The 20,407-nt window shown below is 41.4% G+C and overlaps 1 protein-coding gene across 7 annotated transcripts in view; it reads right to left on the minus strand.

Moving 5' to 3' along the window:
- Nucleotides 1-6,178, minus strand: part of tcf7 (transcription factor 7) — a 61,945-nt gene extending 55,767 nt beyond the window's left edge. For all 7 annotated transcript variants that reach the window (XM_053442459.1, XM_053442458.1, XM_053442454.1 and 4 more), the window contains exons 1-3: nucleotides 5,638-6,178; nucleotides 5,326-5,398; nucleotides 2,984-3,090 (exon numbers count right to left, since the gene is read on the minus strand). In XM_053442459.1, the coding sequence (XP_053298434.1) occupies nucleotides 2,984-3,090; nucleotides 5,326-5,398; nucleotides 5,638-5,820 (363 nt within the window). In that variant the 5' untranslated portion in view covers nucleotides 5,821-6,178. The remainder of the gene's footprint in view (nucleotides 1-2,983; nucleotides 3,091-5,325; nucleotides 5,399-5,637) is intronic.
- Nucleotides 6,179-20,407: the final 14,229 nt, after the last annotated feature.

The following is a 20,407-nucleotide window of genomic DNA, read 5'->3' on the forward strand; positions in this document are numbered from 1 at the left end:
AGTTTTTATTGATAAATATCAGAATGAATCACATGAGCAAAACACCAAGCTGACGGGAAAGTCCTGTATACTGTTATTCTGATAATTAAATTACTAATATGAGAAAAACTCATCTAGACAGCAGGTAAATTTGATTTCATCTTCATGAACGTTCTTACACTGAATACATTTAGTTTTTTTGTTGTATAAAAGAAACTAGCCTGGGGGCGTAAGCTGTTACGAACTTAACGATGACTCAAAAATATTTTAGAAGGAGAAACAAGACACTAACTAGCAGTAAAGAAACTTATAAAGTCACAGTCCAAAGACAGCAGGATAGCAGCAAGACATGGACACACACAGACGTAACATGCATCATCATGTCCCGTACTAACACCACAACACGAGGAAAACACCAAACAGCCCCTTTTCTTCTGTCCATCTCCCAGACCTGTAGTTCCCCATCCATCCCTTCCATCCATAATCATCAGCCCCCACCTCAAAACCCCCTAAACCTCCACTCTGAGCCCTTTCAAGTGGCAGGTAGACGGGCCCGATGCGTCCGTACCGCCTCACAACCAGCGGGCTAATTACAAGGGAAGCAGCAACAAGTGAGCATTGTGTGGAGTCCCGAAGACACACAGGGGAAGAAAGTGCTCTTTATCTCAAACACCACCACCACTCCTTCCCTCCATCCTCTTCCTCCACTCCACTCTCAACAAACACAATCTCCTAGAGGCTCCGCGGATGGCCCTCGAGAAGAGGAGAGCGGAGTAGAGAAGAAAGAAAAGAGAGGAGAAGAGAAGGAGACCAACTGATAAATGAGAAATACCATCACACTTGATCGACATGTTTGTGCAGCGTGATGCCGGATGTACGATGTTATGCAACAAAGAGTAAAAGCATGTTTAAGGAAATGTGACAACTTACTCACAGTTCATTCAATTATAATCTCAGAGACGTTAACCTAGCTTTGTCCGGGTGGGTTAGGGTTAGGGTTAGCGTCAGGGTTAGGCCTGTGCGGAACTACATTTTGTCAGATTTTTCTCACCAATAAAACACAAACACAGGATATTTTTTTTTCTAAACAATCAAATCTGGAAGATTAGATTTTAATTATAGGGAAGATAAGGTGTGCTTCCCATGTTTAATTTAGAAGACTGACATTTTATTCAACTTTACGCAATACAACTGTGGTGGAGCGATTGATTCACAAATAACAGGACATTTATATAAAAAATTATTTTCCCAGAGATAAGAGTTTTTTTTTTTGTATGTGGCAGCCTGAGGTATTTATAGAGAGAATCTTTTGTAGTGGGAGATTGTGTGAAACAACAGTCAGCTGTTTTTGACCCTTCCGTGACCCAGTCAAAATCTCCCACGACTAACCGAGCCGGGCCTTGACCCAGACTGTGCGGTGCAAAACACTGTGAGAAACTTCAAGGTGTCATTAGAGAAATCACATTTTCTGGCCATAAAGGAGATTCCCAATTCACCGTGCTTCATATTAGATCAGCCCACAGTTCATGTGATCCCGGCAAACAGTTGTCTCTGCTGTTCAGCAACGTCTCGCCGACAAGAGCAGGGGGTTAATTCAGGCAACAGGATTACACAGCACGTGAAAAATGAATTTGGCACAACTGCTCATGTTTGGTGCAATTAGTCAGCCTATCCATGGATGCTGGTTCTTATGGGTGACTTGAAGGGATGTATGATTAATTTTCCAGGGCTGTCTGGCTGGATGAGTGATACTGCATACTTGAAATCCTTCCATGAGTCTTTCTGATGTTTGTTTTAGCGGTTTAACACTTCGAACAGCCATTAAAGGCAGCAACGAACCTCTCGTCATTCATTCCGGGCGCATAGAGTTGAAGAAAGAAAAAATCAGGGTGACGACATCAATCACATTTCCAACTCCGACGAAGGCGTAAACAAAAACAGGATCCTTTTGCCGCCTTCCCTGGTGAGGCGGCGGCGCTTTGATTTAATTTTGCTGCGTTTTACGGCGTGCTGTATTTTCTACGCCGGTTCCAGGGGAAACAACACAGTTCAGTTCAAAGCCAAATATGAACATGTGTAAAGTTTGGGACTGATTTGCAGAGGCTGCGACTGCAAACTCACACTGACAGTGTAGCATCGAACTACAACTAACTATTAACTATTAACCTTTACTGCATTAAACTACAGACACTCTTATTCACTGCACCGATATAAACTGACTATTTGAAATGGGCGAGGGAGCGATTTCTTTGGTTTGATTGACAGGGGTGTACTATAAGCATTATATCTCTCAGTAGCTCAAAAGAAGCTGAACTCCAAAACAGCCTAACTTTTATAAATACTCAACCACAATGCAAATCATAGGTATCAAAAAAGAGCCAATAGAAAATCTGTATACAACCAAAGAAATGCTATTTTGTAGGAATTGAGTGTATAAGAGGCTACAGTTTAAACCATTGTCTGTCTATTGAATATAATAGCGAGGATCTTGCTGATTTCTAGGCTGATGTAACTAAATGTTTATAAATGTCCAACATCAGATGCACAGAACAAATTGGAAAAAGCTGAAACACCCAGAAAAACATCTTCATGTATTTATCCCGAAAAGCACCGAAGAATCTCCACCCATTAGTGATCTGTCACGTCCACGCCGCCTCTGTTTGTTATGACTGAGTTCTGGTGACAGGGGATGTCTTTGCTTCTGCCAAAAATAAAAGATACTAGCCAGCGGCCACCCGCACTACTGACATTTCCATCCCTGAGTGTGCGTTTCTTTTTCGTTACATTTCCTCTGCATGTGGTGAGCGACCGTGACGAGAGCATCGCCACTTACACTGAATATAATTTTAATCGCTCATCGAATAAAAGGTATTCTCCTTCCTGAAGCACAAAACCATGTGTTCACTGAGTGTGTGTACCAGGCAGCACACACACACAGACAGATAACCAGCAGCGACAATGTGCACTGCAGCCAGCAGAAGGATTGAAACAGGAGCAGACTTACAGATGGAGAAACTGAGCTGTTGGGGAGGTAGGGGTCGGGCAGCATGAGGAAGGGATAGCCAGCATACGCCGGCGTCTTGTACATGCCTCCATCTTGGTGCTTCGACACTGAAAAAAACAAACAAATAATGATGAGAGACTCAAAACTACAACAAATGTGTAATAACATCATTTAGTATAGAAGTTTGAAGAAGTTTTTTTTAATTTCTGAACAGATTACATTTACATTGGTCTATAAGGTGACCGGTATCAGTGTGGAGATATGTTCAAGTTGATTTAGTTGTTTAGAGAATAACAGAAGTTGTGGATGAACAACAGAATCTCTCTAAAAAGGATTGAAATCAAATTAAAACTGATACTCACTCCCCCGATGTTGTAAAAGATTCAACTTCCTGCTTCAGATTAAAAAACTAAAACTTGACATCCAAATTACATGTGCGCACAAAGAAGGCCAATTATTTACAAGTGTTCTAGTCACTACATGTTATATCCTCGTATGAGCACAGACAACGACACTTGAGACAAAAGCGTAACAACCGCCACCTAGTCTGAGAGGCGTGAACTCCTGTAGCCTATGTGTTAATCTATCTCTCACCACCACCCATAATAAGCATCAGGGGCCTCTCTGTGGCTCAGGTAAAGCTAGGTATAACTAGGTTATCTGCATGAAACACACACAGAGAGAGAGAGAGAAAGTTTTTTAGTGTGCCAGTCAAATCACTCCTCACTGCTTACGAAGGTGCCACATCTTTTTATTTGCCAGGAACTAAAGTTACAGAGCCTGAAATAATGCAATCACGTAATCAGCATCATTCAGTGTGGTTATTTTTCTCTCCGGTTTCCTGTGGGTGTCATTTCTTTTTCCTCAAGACCCCCCAAACAGGCGCATTTATAACCACAGATTTACATTTGATGAGGATTGTGCTTGAAGGAACACAATGTGAGAACATTTTTCATTTCAGGAATGACTGAAATTAAGTTTTGAGACTGACGACAGTCTAAGGTGGTGCCTTTAATTAAAACTGCAATTCGCCAAAGGGGAGGGAAAGTGAAATTGCTGTTCTTATGGGTGGCCACCCAAACAAAAAAAAAATTAAATAAACCTCTGAAGCACCCAGGTTGATACCAGGTTTGACAAAGTATGGCAAAGGCTACACTGTATAAAAACCCTTTATTTCTAAAATAAGGGCAAAGGGTTTTATACATGAAAGCATGTGGAAGATCACAGAGTCAGTAACCACGTAGAGTTGGGTGAGAATAAGACTATACCAGATGTCCAATATATCGATATAAAGATCATGCATTTTGTTGTAAGCAGAGTGAAGAGATAACCCCAGATTTGTAAAATGTTTTGTTGTTGATCAAATTGTTGTCGTTCTCTGGCCATGAACAACAGTTTTAAACCACACCGACGCAAAACTGAGGCTTTATACTCATACGAATCTGACATTCAACATAATAATTAGCTGTATCGACTGACACTATATGAACACCTTTTTTTGTTGATATAATTTTAGGCTGTATGGCCAACGTCTTTGATATAATTACTTTTGTCAGCCCCATTTATAACAATCTAATATAATTTAAAAAATGAAAAGACAAATGTTAAACCAACTCATGTGATATGTTATGAGAGAGATTGAGGAGACTAATATTTGGTTTTCATATCTTTTTTTAAACGGAGGATGTTATGAACATGTAAATGAGCAGAAACTTCCCCAATGTTCTCACTTTAAAAACACATTTAGTCGAACAAAGGTGATTTATCTTTAATAGCTTGTCAGATTTGATCGGAATAAGAAGGGCTTTTTCAAGCAGTAGTTGATAAATCAGGGTTGAATAAACAAATTAGCATGTTTTTAATTTGTTTTGCAGCAAGGCACCTTTTAAAGGCTAAGGCCGAATTTTCCTCCAAAACGGGGACTGTCAATTTTCAAAACAGTTCTATTAAGAATGGAAGACTCCACGTTACTGTCACATAACGACCCAAACACTTATTATTAAGAGGACATTTAAAGCTGCTACTTTCTACTCGACTATCCATGAAACAGACCAAACCAACAAGTGTCTGATTCAGGAGGAAAAGTCGAGGGTTGACAACGTGGAGCTTTTTTGTGTGTTTTTTTTTTTTTTAAGTGTACACCTGAAAACACAAACTCTTTGAAGTTTTCTTTAATGTAGCAACACGTGTCCCGGTGACCAGGCTCTTCTCTTTGACACAATAGGGGGGGGGGGGGGTTCATCGCCTCTCAGCTGAAATAGTAGCGGCTGCTGGGACCGGATGAGAGCCACCGTGTAGATGTGTGTGTGTGAATGTTTTTCGGGTTTCTCCGTGTTTCTCACCTCCGTCGTGATGCTCCCGGTGTTTCTCCGCGAAGCCCCGCTGCTCGCCCGGATGCTGCCCCCGTCTGACCGCCTGGAAGGGACCGACAACAAGCACAGGGTGTGGGGGGTGAGAGGGGGTCGGACGGTACGAAAAGAGGAGAACAGGGATGGGGTGTTTTTCTGTCGCCCAACTGGGAAATTCACTACTGTAACCCAGAGGGGGGATTCACTGCGTTTCATTCAGCGGCTTGTCAGCAGCGTGGAGAATAAAACACACAAACACACACTGTATATCCACACACACGCGCACACACACTCCGTGCCACCTACCGCCGCGCTCGGACTTTGACTGATCTCCGACTCGTTCACCAGGGAGGACTTGAGGTCGGCCAGGTCCCGCTCCGTGAACGCGTTCTCCTGGATCTTCTCCTCCTGCTCCCCTTCGTCTTTGAACGCGATCATCTCATCGTTCGCTCCCAGGTCGTCCCCGCCGCCGCTGCTCAGCTGAGGCATGTCTGCGTCTCTTTCCCCTCCTTCGCGAAATGTATCGCACTTTTGTTTAAAAAAAGAAGAACCCCTCAAAAAAAGACGCGTAACAAGGTTGAAGAAAAGTGTAAATACAGAAAGGGGGGTGGGGGGGGAAACAAAATCACAGGACTTCTGGGTTGAAATCTCCTCGGCGCGCGTGGGGTTGCCTCCAAAGTGCAGAAAGTGCCTCCACGTACATGGAGCGGGGAGAAAAGTTGCGATGTGGCGTCCCCGGGCTGCTCGGCGGAGGACTGGCGTGTCCCTGCTACAGCGAACAGCTCAGTGAGCCCAAGACATGGCGAGGAGTCCCGACATCAAAGGGCGCCGACCGGATGATTGACAGGTCCGATGACTTGTTGGGGGGGGGGGGGGGGGGGGGTTGTACGATTGTTTCTAGCAGAGGGCTGCGGCTCTTAAAGAGACATCACCTCCCCGAGCTCTGCTCCACGGGCACTGTGCGTGACTTCCACAGGGGCGTGTTCAAGCCGTCCACGGTCCCCTGGCTGCAGGAGCCTGCTGCTGCGTTCTGCCCCCGAAACTTCTGCTTTGAGACGAATGTTCTGTGTAAGTAAGTGAGAACGTTTTGTTAATAAAGCACCCTTTCAAAACCAATGATGATGTACAAAACATACATTAATATAGAAATAGGAAATAGAGTAAAACACAAAATAATAGAAGATTAAAAACTATATGAGGGCAAGCAAAAACAATGGAAAAATGAGGACTGGACCAAGTTAGAATAATTACGAAAATAGGTGAGTTTTTAACGACGTCTAAAAAGTGTTGACGGACTTATTCTAATAAAGGGAAGATGTTGGATACTGTAGATCCTTGTATTTCAGCTCTGCATTGTAGTCACCGTTGCTTCATTACAGTTATGGTCACAGGAAACATGATTTGATTGTAATGGAATGCAACGTATGTCTTAGTTAGTTTTGATGCCTGCTGTACACACTACTCCAGAGTTTGACAGCCCTTCCTAATCTGCTTCCTGTTAACACCTGTACACCCGTGACCGGTGTACACAAATGGTCATGTGACATGCGTTTTCAGGTGTTTCAGTAGGACGCGCATGATATGGAGCTTAAACATTGTTTGGACAGATCGTTTAGTTTGAAATGCTGTATTTATAAATGTGTGTGCGGGTGTGTTGAATTATTATAAAAATGACACAACAGTATATTAAATAATTTATTAGTTGTAAAAAAAAAGCTTTCTCAGTATTCTACAATGTACTGCTACTTTAATTTAAAAAGAAGTAAATTAAAACAGATAATTTCCCAAAGATTAAAGTCAAATTTACTTTCTTATTTACCATATTGAAATAATAATTACGTCCCTCATTAGTTTGGAGCTCAGCCTTAATCCTTAATCAAAGTTTGCACAGAATCTTTACTTTACTTTTCTTTTTGTCATCAATTGGTTTAAAACCAAATTATCTCCAAATGATTATGAAAACGCATTAAGAAAATTATTTTGTTCTCTAATGTTGATCCATTTAATTATTTTATACAACATTCTTCACAAAGTTTCTCTAAATATGGTCTACTGGGGTTTCACTGCATTTGTATCCAGCTGAACATCACTTTTGGTTATTGATTTCTGATAGATCTGCATTTTAATTGAAAGTATAAATGGTATAGATTTTTATGTTAACCTGCAAATAATTTGATAGTGAATTTATTAATCATCTTAACCTTTGATTGTTCCAGATTCTCAAATGTCAGAATTTCTGGCTCTTTCTTGTCTTACCTTTGAATAAATTGAATACTTTGGCATTTGTTAATATCTTCAGGAGTTATAAAGGTTTATGTTGACAGCTGGTTTGCATTCACTGATTGACTATATATTTGTGTTCGCTTTTATACTCATCAAGCATTTTCAAATGTCTACAACACTGAACTTAAAACACAAAACACACACACACATCCACACACAAAATATCACATACACAATTGCGTATGTTTTTTTACTAAGGAGATTAGGGCCAGTTTGGGGTTTGATGATGGAAACCAGATCCTATCAGCTGCTTCTTTTACCTAAAACCCACCATGTCTTTCTGGTGAGTGGTTTACATAGAATATGTACTTTGTCATGAGCACGTATCCTAATGGTTGTCATCTTCATATTGAGGTACACACATTTATTAATCCCGAACAATCATATTGCTTTATAAAGAACAATGTATCTATATTTTTACCGTTGAAAATGTCCCACACATTGGGAAAATCATCATCATCCAGTGAGACGTTAACTGGTAATTATGCGGAGCTGGTTTCCCTTCTGTCCCAGCAGCCGGTTTGTAGTGGCTGTTGTCAAACTGTTCACTTGGTAGTTTTCACATTGTGGAACAAAACTCGTCATTTGCATGGACAGCAAAGTGTCAGCTGAGGCAGGAAACAAAAATGTAGGACATTCTGTGAACAACATCAGACGGCAAGGCGTGCTCATCAATAACGGAGGCACAGCATGTTTTTGGCTGGTCCTTACATCCCCCAGATTTTGTAACTGTCTCCAAAAATAGTGCAAGCTACTGCAACGGCGTGATCGGAGGAGGGAAAGAAGACGAAAAAAAACACAAGTTCAAAGATGTAGACTCAAAGTTCTGATGTCTTATCAAACTCATAACTTGCCTTCCCCCATTTTCCTCCCCATGGCAATGCATTTTTAATGCTGATACAGTAGCATGGCTGGTCTTCCGAGTTTTTAATTGAGAAATATTTATACAATCCCATGCAGTGTCTTATTTGACTTAATCTGAGTCGGTTGCCTTGAATGAAAATGATGATCCACAGCTGAGGAGCAGAATTAAATACAAACAGAAAATCGGCCCGGTATTTGCATAAAACTGCATATTTATACAATATCGTCGATGCATATTAATAAAAAGATTAAAATGAGCGGTTTTAATGTATGCAAATCTAAATTATAAATGAGTTGTTTAAACTCCTTGTTTATTCGCCTTGATTAAATATAGACAGCTGTTTTTGCAGAGGAACAGCACCTCTCCGATGTGGGCCACCGCCTCACCAGATCGCCGCACTCTGATCTGAACTCTTTCCCATGAACGTCTGAGCCGACAGTGAGACACGCTCATCACATGGGTTCAGAGGTTCACTCGAGGCTTTCGGCTGTATTGTGCCTGCCTGTCTCTCTCACAAGCACCAAACAAGCACAGAAATGAGGCTACCCTCTCTACTCACGTTTTCTACCCGTTGTAATGCAACTCTTTGTCTCTTTTTATATGTCTCTCTCTCTCTCTCTCTCTCTCTCTCTCTCTCTCTCTCTCTCTCTCTCTCTCTCTCTGATCATTCTTCTCGGATCAGAGTTATATTTTAAGTTCACTCTGTATGTCTCATACACACACACACACACCCACACACACACACAGTCTTTGTGCATCCTTTCTTATCACATTTGATCGTGAACCCTGATGACTGTTGTGACATTAGACATCATCTGTTGACAGGAAAGACCAAATAAGGGAACATGAGCAGCTAGCGGAGATAAGCGGCCCCACACAGAAAGCTGTGAAGCCAGGACGCAAGTGTCTCTGCAGCACAAGTAGAAGATATGTATCTCATCATGACAAAGACTGTGGTTGTTGTGATAAAGGAAATGTTTTTTTTTTGCAAAGATCATCATTTTTTTAGTTGTTAACACACATGACTCTGTGCAGTAATAATAAATTGTCAAGAAAATAATTAATTGAGAAAGCAAATCAGGCATTGTTGGTATGTATATTTAATGTGGCCTCAGACATTTGCCAAATATGTTCCTGCTGTCCCCCGTGTAAAATGTCCAGAGCAGGAAAATGTTGATGATGTCTCCAACACAAAACTGGGATAATACAAATATCGTGAAATCTATGTGGAAAACACAGACAACGATTTCAACTCAGAGAGACAACAAGAGCCAAGAGCTTTTGGTGAAAAGGCAAATATTGTGCAACAGAATTAATAATTAAATCCTGCCTCCTGCATGTTGAACCCAGCTCCCCCCCCCCCCCCCCCCCCCCCCCCTCGCCTGAACACTCTGTAAAGTTTCCTGCTGTGTTCCTCATATGTGAAAGACAAACTCCTGTAATTGTCCAGGCCCAGTTTTCCAGAGTTCAGAATGTCTCTTCAATCCTCTTAAAGCAATCTGCAAATTAAACATGGGAAAAAAAGCACAGTCTTTAATTGCCCTGGTTGACACATGCGTTGAGGCCCAGGTTGGATGTTTGTTACCTAAAAAATGTTGGTAAGCAACACACAGCAGTGAGAGAAAAAGAAAAAGGGAAATACATGATTCTACTTATAGCGCAAACTTCATCTCCACTGACAGTGTGCGCAGAACTAGTTTAAAACGTGAAGATAATTTTAATGAGTGCTTTTCCATTGCTCAATCATTAGTGGGGGAAATGCTCTTTCTTTAACAGGTTTTTTTTTCCTACAGAGATGAATCACAGTCGCTTAGAAAAAAAAAAGAAAGATTATATACTGTGCTTTCTAAAGAAACATCAGGCGCATTAAAGCTGCAGAGTAATTAAATCATGTCCTTTCATTGGGGTTAAGCCACATCCAAGCAAACAGCTCTTAACTGGAACCACTTGTGTGCTTTTTATTGGTAGTTTTCCTACAATCAAAACCATGTCCTTCAACGCAGCATCCCAGCAGCAATGTGGAGCCTCGACAAATCTTCTCAACAGTTTTATGTTGTGTACGAGGTTCTGCAACGAAACAGCGAGCAACCCGAACAACAATCTAACGTATAAAATGCTCGACAATAATGCGGTTCTAGTGAGATTTAAGATTATGACTGACTTAATTGTTTTCTAAATGTGAGGTGGACCAGGATAATCCCCAGTGTGCATGTAAGGATTGCCCTTTCAGACGTGCGCTGGTGAGTGGCTGTATGTGAAAACGCAAACGTCTGAATCAGTTGCTCCAGACATCTTGCCTAACTTTTCCTGCCAGCCCTCGAAGTAAAATGTCTGGAAAGTGAAAAATTGCAGCAGGAAAATATCCAGAAACAATTCACAGGGTATTAGAGGGCGTGTTGTTGACAAAACTGGAAGAATACAAATATCAAGATGATCAAGAAATGTCAGACACAGAGAAAGATATCTACCTGGTGAATAAACCGAACATGACCCAGAGAATCTAGAAAAATTAGTCGAACAGTAGTACACTATTAATTATCAGACAATTATTTAATAAGTGAGTAGCAACAGTTTTACAATCATGATGAAAGGTAACAGAAGCCGCCTGGATACAAGGAGCTGATGGAGTTGAAAGTAAAGGAGAGAACAAGGAGAGAAAAAAGCGTGATCCTTTCCTAAAGCAGCTTCTGTTGAGACGTCTCCAAACAAGACACCTGAGATGACACAGTGGCCAACGAGACAAGACCGGTGTCAGCTCTTATATTTCTCACAGGGAAAACTCTTTCAATGGGATGAAAAGAGAAAACCCATGGCTCAGCAAAACAAACCCAATAAAAAAGGCTGAGAACTTAACATCTTGTGCCAGATAATGAGACTTGTTGGAGTTTTAGTTTGCTGAGTGTTTGCTGATTTGAATATGTCTCTCTTTTGATTTAGCAGAATGCAGAGCCCTTTACCTCTTCGTTAGCTCCTTATCAAAGATTTATGAGTTGATACCACAGATCTGCGCAGGGCTTTGGGGGTGAAATCAACAAACATAAACAGTGGAGGAAACTAGCTTTGAAAACACATCGCTGGTCCGTGCACCAAGTTGCAAAACACTTTATTTATGACTTTTTGTCTCGCACAAGATCTGAAATGTAATAATGTCGATTTTATCTCATCCTGAGCAACTTAGAACATGTCCAGCTGTAAATTCAGAAGCTTCATCAAACATATCACATATAACTGAAATAGCTTGAAAATATAATGCTGCTAATCTAGATCACATGACAAAAGCACTGAAGTTGGTGCATACCACCGCCCAGCCCCAGCAGCCCCCTTGTATTCAGTCAAGCTGCACCAAATTTCACATACACTTAAATATCAGTTCCTTCAACTTACCTGATTATTTTCATTAAGACCCATGAATTGTTCTCAGGGAAAGTGGTGAAAATGTAAAAAATCATGCAATTTTTAAGAAAGTGAAAATAATGAATTCCGGATCCACACCCACATTTTATGAGTTATTTCTTGGCCCATGTTCTATCCTTCAACCAATTTAATTATTTTGCAATCCCGCTGAAAAACTAATAAACCAACCAACAGACAAATGGACAGGGGAAAAAAACATACACCCCTCCACATGGAGGTCATAAAAGCTAAGGATCAGCTTCAAAATACATTTGTTTCAAATATGGTTTCTGTAATTTGAAGTAGTTCTTATCACACTTATATTTGCTCATTTTTTCTGGTAAGTTTGGTTTTAAATAGTTACTAAACGTCATGATTGACAGCTGAGGATGACTCACGATTGGTCGCGAATGTGTATGGACATTGACACCACATTCATTACTGCGCCGACTCTGCTCCGATAGTGGAAGGAATAGGATATGCATTGTCCATCTTTAACAATGCTTCCAATTCATTTATCATGTTGATATAACACTGCATGTTTTTATGGACTAACGCGCCTTTAAAATGACAAAAATATATTTATTTGGAATCCAAAACCAGGATCCAAAATTACTTTTCACTCTGTTCCAAGGATCATCAGTCCCATCATTCCTTTTCCCACTTTGTGCTTTGTGTCACTGTGTAAGAAGAGATCACCATTTCTTAACATTTTGAACCGTCTACGTTTGCCTGAGTGGAACAAAAAAACCTTCAAATGCCTGCACGCAGCCCGCTCTCTCTCTCTCTTCCCTGTGTTCAGAGGAAAGAACAAGCGAGCTGTGGTTGGAACAGCTCCATCTCCACTCAGGCCTGCCTCAGTTCATGAACTTTTTTCAGAGGTGCATTATCAAATGATGGCCCGGCCTATGAGAAAAAGGTTCTGCGTCACGCTCCGTCACCACACACACACACACAAACACAGACACACACACGTCACAAAGTTTGTCTCAGTGTGTCATCTGTGATTTGCAGATCGAAGCATCAGGTGACTGGAGGTTGGAAGACACATTTTATGAGACACTCTAAGGGAGGTTGCCGGTAATTTGCCTAAAATGTGTTTCAAGTAATCTCTGACTCACAAGTAAAACAATGTGGGAAATTCTACACATGAACCAGTAGTTATCCTGCAAATATTCATAGAATGATCATATAAGGTCAATATTAAGGGTGTTGTAAAATGTCTCACTTGTCTTTAGTTTCATGGCAAATTTATACTTTTTTTCTTTCTCTGTCTGAACATGAAAAGGTGAAATAGGAATCAGTATATGACACAAACTCTGTACAAGTTTATTGCATGTCTGAAGGCAGCACTAATATTCACATCCAGCCCAGTGCTAATAAATGCTGTAGGTCTCTATCACACAATTCACATTCATGCCAGTGCAAAGACTCTTTTCTGACTATCACGACACTGACCTTGGATCAGTTTGGTTTTGGGTTGCATTAGAAGAAGAGGAGGATCAGTCCTCAAGTCTACAGGTTACTGTGCCCTCCTCCAGACACACACACACACACACACACACATACACACACACACACACAGACACACACACATGGAGCTCAGGGAGAGAAGTGTTGTAATCTGGGAGGCAGGAAACAAAGGGCCTCGTTAATGCAGAGACTCGCAGGGGCCTTTGATGTGGAGCCAAGCCATTCACTCCTCACGTCTCTCTCCCTCGCACATGCACCCTGACACACAGGCATGCACACACACACACACACACACACACACACACACACACACACACAAACACACACACACACACACACACACACACGCACACACACACACGCACGCACACACACGCACGCACACACACACACGCACGCACACACACACACACACACAGGCAGGCAGGCAGCCTCTTACCACAGAGCGTCTCAAACACACACTTTTGCAAACACAGAAAATGTTAAAAAAGAGCATAATCTCCCCGAGTCGAGGAAGCGTGCCTGCTATTTAAAGCTCGATCTATTAGATGCGAATCAGCCAACACAAAACACACGCTCACACACTGATGAACCACAAAGCTGCAGCGTGGCTCAATGGAAACAAACAAGTTTTTTTTTGCACTGCACATTTTCACCCCTGTGTGGTGATGTAAGTTTCCACCACTGCCATTTTATTTCAGGAAGAAAAAAAGTCATTTCAACTTGTAAAAGCAAAAGTCTTTGAATTTGATGCTATAGAATCAGTATAGTTGTGGTGGTAGCAATCAAGTGTGGTGTACATAGAAGTGTGCACCACTTCATAGAGGCTCATAGAGGCCATGATCACAGTTGCAGGTTTTAGGGTATTTTTGTGTTAGTGGTGTAGTGTAGTGTGGTAGATTACATAGGCTGCATCCACACAAACACATATCAGTCTTGAAATGCCTCACTCGTGTAAAGTTTTCAATTCCCCAAAACTTTTTTGAGTGATTTAGTTTTTTGTCTGGACTGGCAAACATGGAGATTTTGTCAGTGATGACGCCCTCACCCACATCTGCCTCCTGATTGGCTCTCAGCGGCGGTCACAACTTGACTGGATGTGGAACTGTTGTTCTCGGTAACAGTTCCATCTTAGTCAAGGAAAGAAATGATGTTATTATCATCATTTCTGTTTCTCTTTCGTATTACTTTGTAACTGAGCAAACCACCTGCGAATAGAATCTCCTTCCTGTTTACGCCAGCGTGTGTATGACCATGCGGGATGTGTCTTCAGTTGTCTTTCTCTTTCAGTAGTTGACATTTCTATGTGTTTCTTCGTGGATTGCAATGAAATTTAGCGCAAACTTCATTTTCCTGATTGACCTGGTGAAAGCCGTACCAGAGTTGTACCAGTTCTGGTAGAATCGATGTTTGCACTTGTCGCTGAAGTCATGGTCTTGAATGAAATCCGGCTGTAGGGGGGGAGTTTACGCGGCAAACAATTCAAACCACAACCATGGGAGTTGTGTCCGCAACTGTCACAGCCAATACCACCTCCTCCAGGTTCTTCAGAGATAAAGATGATTAATGGATGGATCCATGGTCCTCAGAGGATGGAACCTTTTGAGGTTGGCGATCACCCAACCTTTTCCCTACTGCCACCATTATTTTTGATTTTGTGATTTTGTAAAATTGTTGGTTTAAACAAAAGTTATCAAACATATTTGATTTTTCTATTTGTATGTATGTATGTCTACGTGTACACCATAATATGCACTATTTCTATTGTAGGAGATATTTGATGTTGCAGTTATAGTGATGTTTGTGTAATTATGATAATTTGTACTATTGTCATCGGTGGTGTAGTTGTTGTTATTATGTTCGCTAAGAGGCTAAGCCCTCCTCCAGTATATTGTGATGCAGGAGGCTGCAGCTGTCTGGTTAGTGTGGCCGTGCAGTTGTTCTCCTCTGCTGAACCAACCTGATATTAGTGGTCTGTGTGTTCACCGCAGTGGAAGAGGCTCGACCGTGTGTCTGATGAACGTCCTGCCCGGGGCCTCATGTCCGAGGAGCACGACACTCTGCAGGAAACAGGACGTTAATAATCACAAGTTGTCTCTTTATTCACTGTTTTGAAATCAGAGCTCGGCTCAGTTTTTAATTCCGCCTTTTTATTTACGTTGTGTATCTTGCACTGCTTCTGCATAATTTTGCCTTGTTGTTTTGGTCTCTAATGAGTTTTGGGAAAAGGAAGACGCAAAACACGCAGTCATCTGCTTTCAATGGGAAGACGACCACAGTGAAATTGACAAAATCTTTGATGGTTTGCAGCATCATTCTGACACACTCGTCCACTTCGGCCTGAACATAAAGCAAATGATTACTTCGCTTCGCTCCGGAAATAGAAACAGCTGCCTTATGAGCAGAATAACACAGAGTTTAACAAAGTAATTTTAGGTTATCGTAAAAAAACTGCAACTTTTAGCTGCAGTTTCTCTTTTGTGTCAAATTATTTGTTCTTTCTTATAACACCTTATAAGAGTGGTAGAGTTACAACAGGGTTCTAATGTTTTTAGAATACATTCATCATCTGTAATATGATATCAATTGTTTTCATATCTTCACATTTTACATATTTTACTATATTCTCTAAATATTTAATTTGAATGTATTCTTTTTGTAATTCAATTCTTGTTTCTCAAATTGGCTTTATCTTTACCCCTGTTTATCTACTTGTTTGTTATTCACCAACAATTAAAGCAGATTCCTCTTATATTGAACTTGTAAATAAGTACAATTCTGATTCTCCTGAACAGGCTTAGCTCCTCCCCTCCTTATGAAAAACCATATATATCTTTATAATTGTCATCTAGGTAAATATCAACATTTAGCCACCTTGATACATTGGTCAACTCCGAAGCCAAAGAAGCTGTAAAATGTGTTTTTTTATTTTTTATTACGAAGCAAAATAGGAAATTGTGTCGATGCTAATAATTTAGCCTAGCAGAGTGCTTTGAGGATCCATCATGTTGACTTCGATAAACTACAGTAAATGGGCACAGACTGTGGGTGGCAAAGTCCAGTCTTGTCTCAGGAGGATTACTTTCATACGTGTCCCTCATTATTTGGAACTTTGACCACGTTTAATATGAACATCTGACACCGTAACATTATGTATGACAGCAAATGAGGAAAAGCATAATAGATTCCCTTTGGTGTTTGCCAGCAGCCAATTCGAGCCGCCGCATGTTTCATTCATGCAGCGGAGAGAGCACAGACCTACATGTATGCACACACACAAACACACACACACACACACACACACACACACACACACACACACATACACACACACATAAACCTCGTTGACAGCTATGACATCCAAGACAATTCACCTTCAATGACAAGGAACAAAACTATAACTAAAATTACATTTACAGTTTCGACAAATCTGCCATTGTGTTCGCTCCCTTTGGGGTTTTTGCCCCCAAAAAAAGAAAAAGCGGAGCGTCACAAATCCAGAGAGACATCAGAGTGCTCTCAAACTAATGGCAGGCCTATTAAATGTGTGCGTCCACAGTGGTCTCTTTCTAGTGGTGAGTGGGCGGCTCGAGAGTCCTGCAGTTGACAGTTAGCAGCCGATTCTGGGATCAGTTTTTCCGCAGCAAAGGGATTGATGTGGCCTAGAGGAGGATGTGGATTCGTATGATGGATCATTGTTTAGGTTTGAGGAGTGGGTGTGTGAGCCTATGGGTGTGTATGTGTGTCAGTGTGTGTGTGTGTGTGTGTGTGTGTGTGTGTGTGTGTGTGTGTGTGTGTGTGTGTGTGTGTGTGTGTGTGTGTGTGTGTGTGTGTGTGTGTGCGTGTGTGTTTGTTACCATGCAGTTGGAGTTAAAGGTTTCAGTATCGGCCCCACACTATGTCCCTACATGTGTGCAGACAAACATCTGCATGGAAGTAGCAAACATATGTACTGAACACACACACACACACACACACACACACACACACACACACACACACACACACACACACACACACACACGCACACACAGTCAGTCAGTTTTTAAGTTTTCAGATAAACTGAATGTTCCCACATGGATTGAGAAATATTCTCATGTATCTAAGGCTGATGACAAAAATCTAAAATCCCCTTTAAATCATTTACTACATCAGTTTCTCAAAGCTTGAGACAAGGCTGTTTTCTTATTCCACAAATTTGGGTTAAGATACTCCTGGTATCGTTATGTCTATTCCAGTAAATAAAGTTGTTCTGAAGTGTGTTTGTGTTGCTCCATAATGGGAATAATAAAGATGGCGAGTTGTAGGTCCAGATGAAAATAAAGTCGCAATTATGTGTAATTCTAAAATCTTTATATGCTCTTTCTACCATTTTGCATGTTTTTTTGAGACAATCCCTACATCTCAGTTTCTCCTCTCTCCTTACCCACCAACTGTCAAGTTGCACAAAGTGCCAGACTTCAGGGATGGACACACACTGTTGAAAATAACAACAATGCATCATCAACACAAAACAAATCTGTCGAAAGTCAAATGGAGAAGATGTAAAATTACAAGGAAACCTGTTTTGAGCTCTGAACTGATTCAGGGAGGTCTATTCTTGCTGTTACGGTACTGACAGTGTTGTGCATGAACGAACGCAAAAGAACGCGCTCATTGAACACGTTCACTTTTATGAGAACGATGAACTGAACGCAACTCAATGACAAATAATGAATTTGAACGGTGAACACGTTCATATTGTAGCGTCCTCGCGTATAGACGACAGGAAACTTCTCTCTTTATGTGTAACTTTATTAAAGTCCAGCGAACACGACACACTTCTTGTTCATAACTCCGACACTCCTATCATCATCCACCACTGTATTCTTCACTCCCCTTCCTCATTCACCCTTGATACGCCAACTCATCAGCCAATGAGAGCCTGGCATCCCACAAAACCCTGCAGCCATTGGCCTAGACTGTCACGTGCCCCACCCCTACCTGTTCACTGACCCTCGGGACATTCCAATACTTTCTCCTCAGGAGAGACGCTGTCTAAATCGAATGCTTTCACCATGTCGTTGCTCAGTGCCCGTAAAATGTCCGCGATTTAGCCTAACCGAAACCAACTAACTAGACTTATCACTACGTTACCCATCACCCATGGCACACATATGCAAACCAAACAAGCAACGTATTCCAAGTGTTTTCTTCTCTGGCCAGTGTCTCGGCTCCGTACCACACAACTTGGTAGAAGGAAGCTTCATGGAATCTTCTCTCAAAAAATATCCCCCACTGGGTTATTCTCTAACAATGGGTTTCATCCAGTTGGTAGAGCATTCGGTCTCTGACAACAGTGACCCAGGTTTGAATCCCAGTCATTCCCATTTTCAAGTTGGCAATATATTACACTTACAATTAGCAGGACTTCTTCTATGAATTGCTAAATATCTTACACTATGTTAATTTAAATTAATTAAATACAAAAACAGGAAAAAAAATAATTAAAAAGGCGCTGTGGCCTTCTGCGCAGGATGTGCGCGCGCAGTTTTTGACTGACCTATGCAAGCCTGTAGCCGCCATCCCCCCCAGAGGAGATTATGTGCATGTGTGTGTGGCTGCGGCGCTTCCTGGTTCTTCCCGGCACTACGCTGCCAGTGCGAACAGCCAAAGTATTTAACATGGGCGAGGAAAGGAGGCGGAACGCTTTTCACAGCGCTTCTACCTCCGGTGCATCCCGGGGTTAGAGGATGATGGTGTGACGTTAATGTATTGTTTTACATTCCATGTGTCACGTCCTGATAAATCAGTCTCCTATGTCGCCTGTACCAGGAGCTGCCCCTGTCACTGGTTATCTTGGCTCGCTGTCTGGTCGGTAACCAGCCGTCCGGACCGCTCCGTGAAGAAGGAAGAGGAGATGTTTCTTTACTTGGAATGCGGCCACTTTATTTCTCGGATATACATCAGGAGCAACACTCGCGTCACCTCTAGGTGCTCCGTCACTTCTCCTTATAAACACACTTTTAGCGTATTTTCCCACAATACCCTGGTGCACTACGTCACACACTACAAACTTTCCTTAAAGGGGCAGGCCATACCTGCAACACAACAGCTCTCGGTCTCATATACAGATGGCAAGAGAAAGCAGAGACGCAGACTCAGCAACTACATCCGAGATCCGATGCACCTTATTATTATCTGAGGGATTTTTACACACTGTCTGATAAACATTCCGACAGTAAAGGCAAGGGGTAGTGATGGATAAGGTTTTCTTTAACAAGTTAAGTCTTTCATTCTCACTGTCCACCTATGAAATAAACTGAAATATGAACTAGTTCAGAATTTAAATGGTGAACTATGAACGTGAACTATTCATGTTTACTTATATGAACTGAACTTTGAACTTGTTCATGAGAGTAGTGAACTTGCACAACTCTGGGTACTGAGTCAGGAGAACAGATGTAACATGGGCAGAAAGGTTCCGATGCTGTTCGTATTTTTATTATCTGTTCATGTTTGACTGATATGTTGTGTGCAGTTTTATCATTAGTAAACATTATCATAAAATGCTGTTTCCCTGATAGCACGGATCAGGCTAAAAGGATGCAAAGGATTCTGCAGGACTGGGATGATAAAAGTATCCTTAGCAGGAGGAGGAAGGAGTTTGTCTCGTGCTTATATACGGACGTAGAAACAAACCAAACAGTTGATCTATCTGATCAGGATGAATAATTTTCCTCTGTATATTGTGCAACTGGAGAAAGCCCAGCTTGAAATAAGGAAAATATGTTGCTTACGTCAAAAAGAGAACCAGGAACAGGAGCTGCCACTGTTTCTGCTCTGGTTTATATGAGGCTTCACAATATTAGAATTCTGGAAAAGATTAGAGGGGAAGGATGTATGTTATTGAGAGTGACTTAGAAAACGGGCAAATAATAGTCTGAGGAATAATAGATTTCCTAGTTGCACTTTGCCTTTGGAACATTCTTACAGTTTAGCTGTTTTACTCTAAATTGCTTTCTCGCCTTTCCTGTGATTATCCACCGCGTTTTCTGAAATTATCTTTGTATGCCTTTATGT

Source organism: Pleuronectes platessa, chromosome 15 (genome assembly GCF_947347685.1).
Source record: "Pleuronectes platessa chromosome 15, fPlePla1.1, whole genome shotgun sequence".
Lineage (NCBI taxonomy): Eukaryota > Metazoa > Chordata > Actinopteri > Pleuronectiformes > Pleuronectidae > Pleuronectes > Pleuronectes platessa.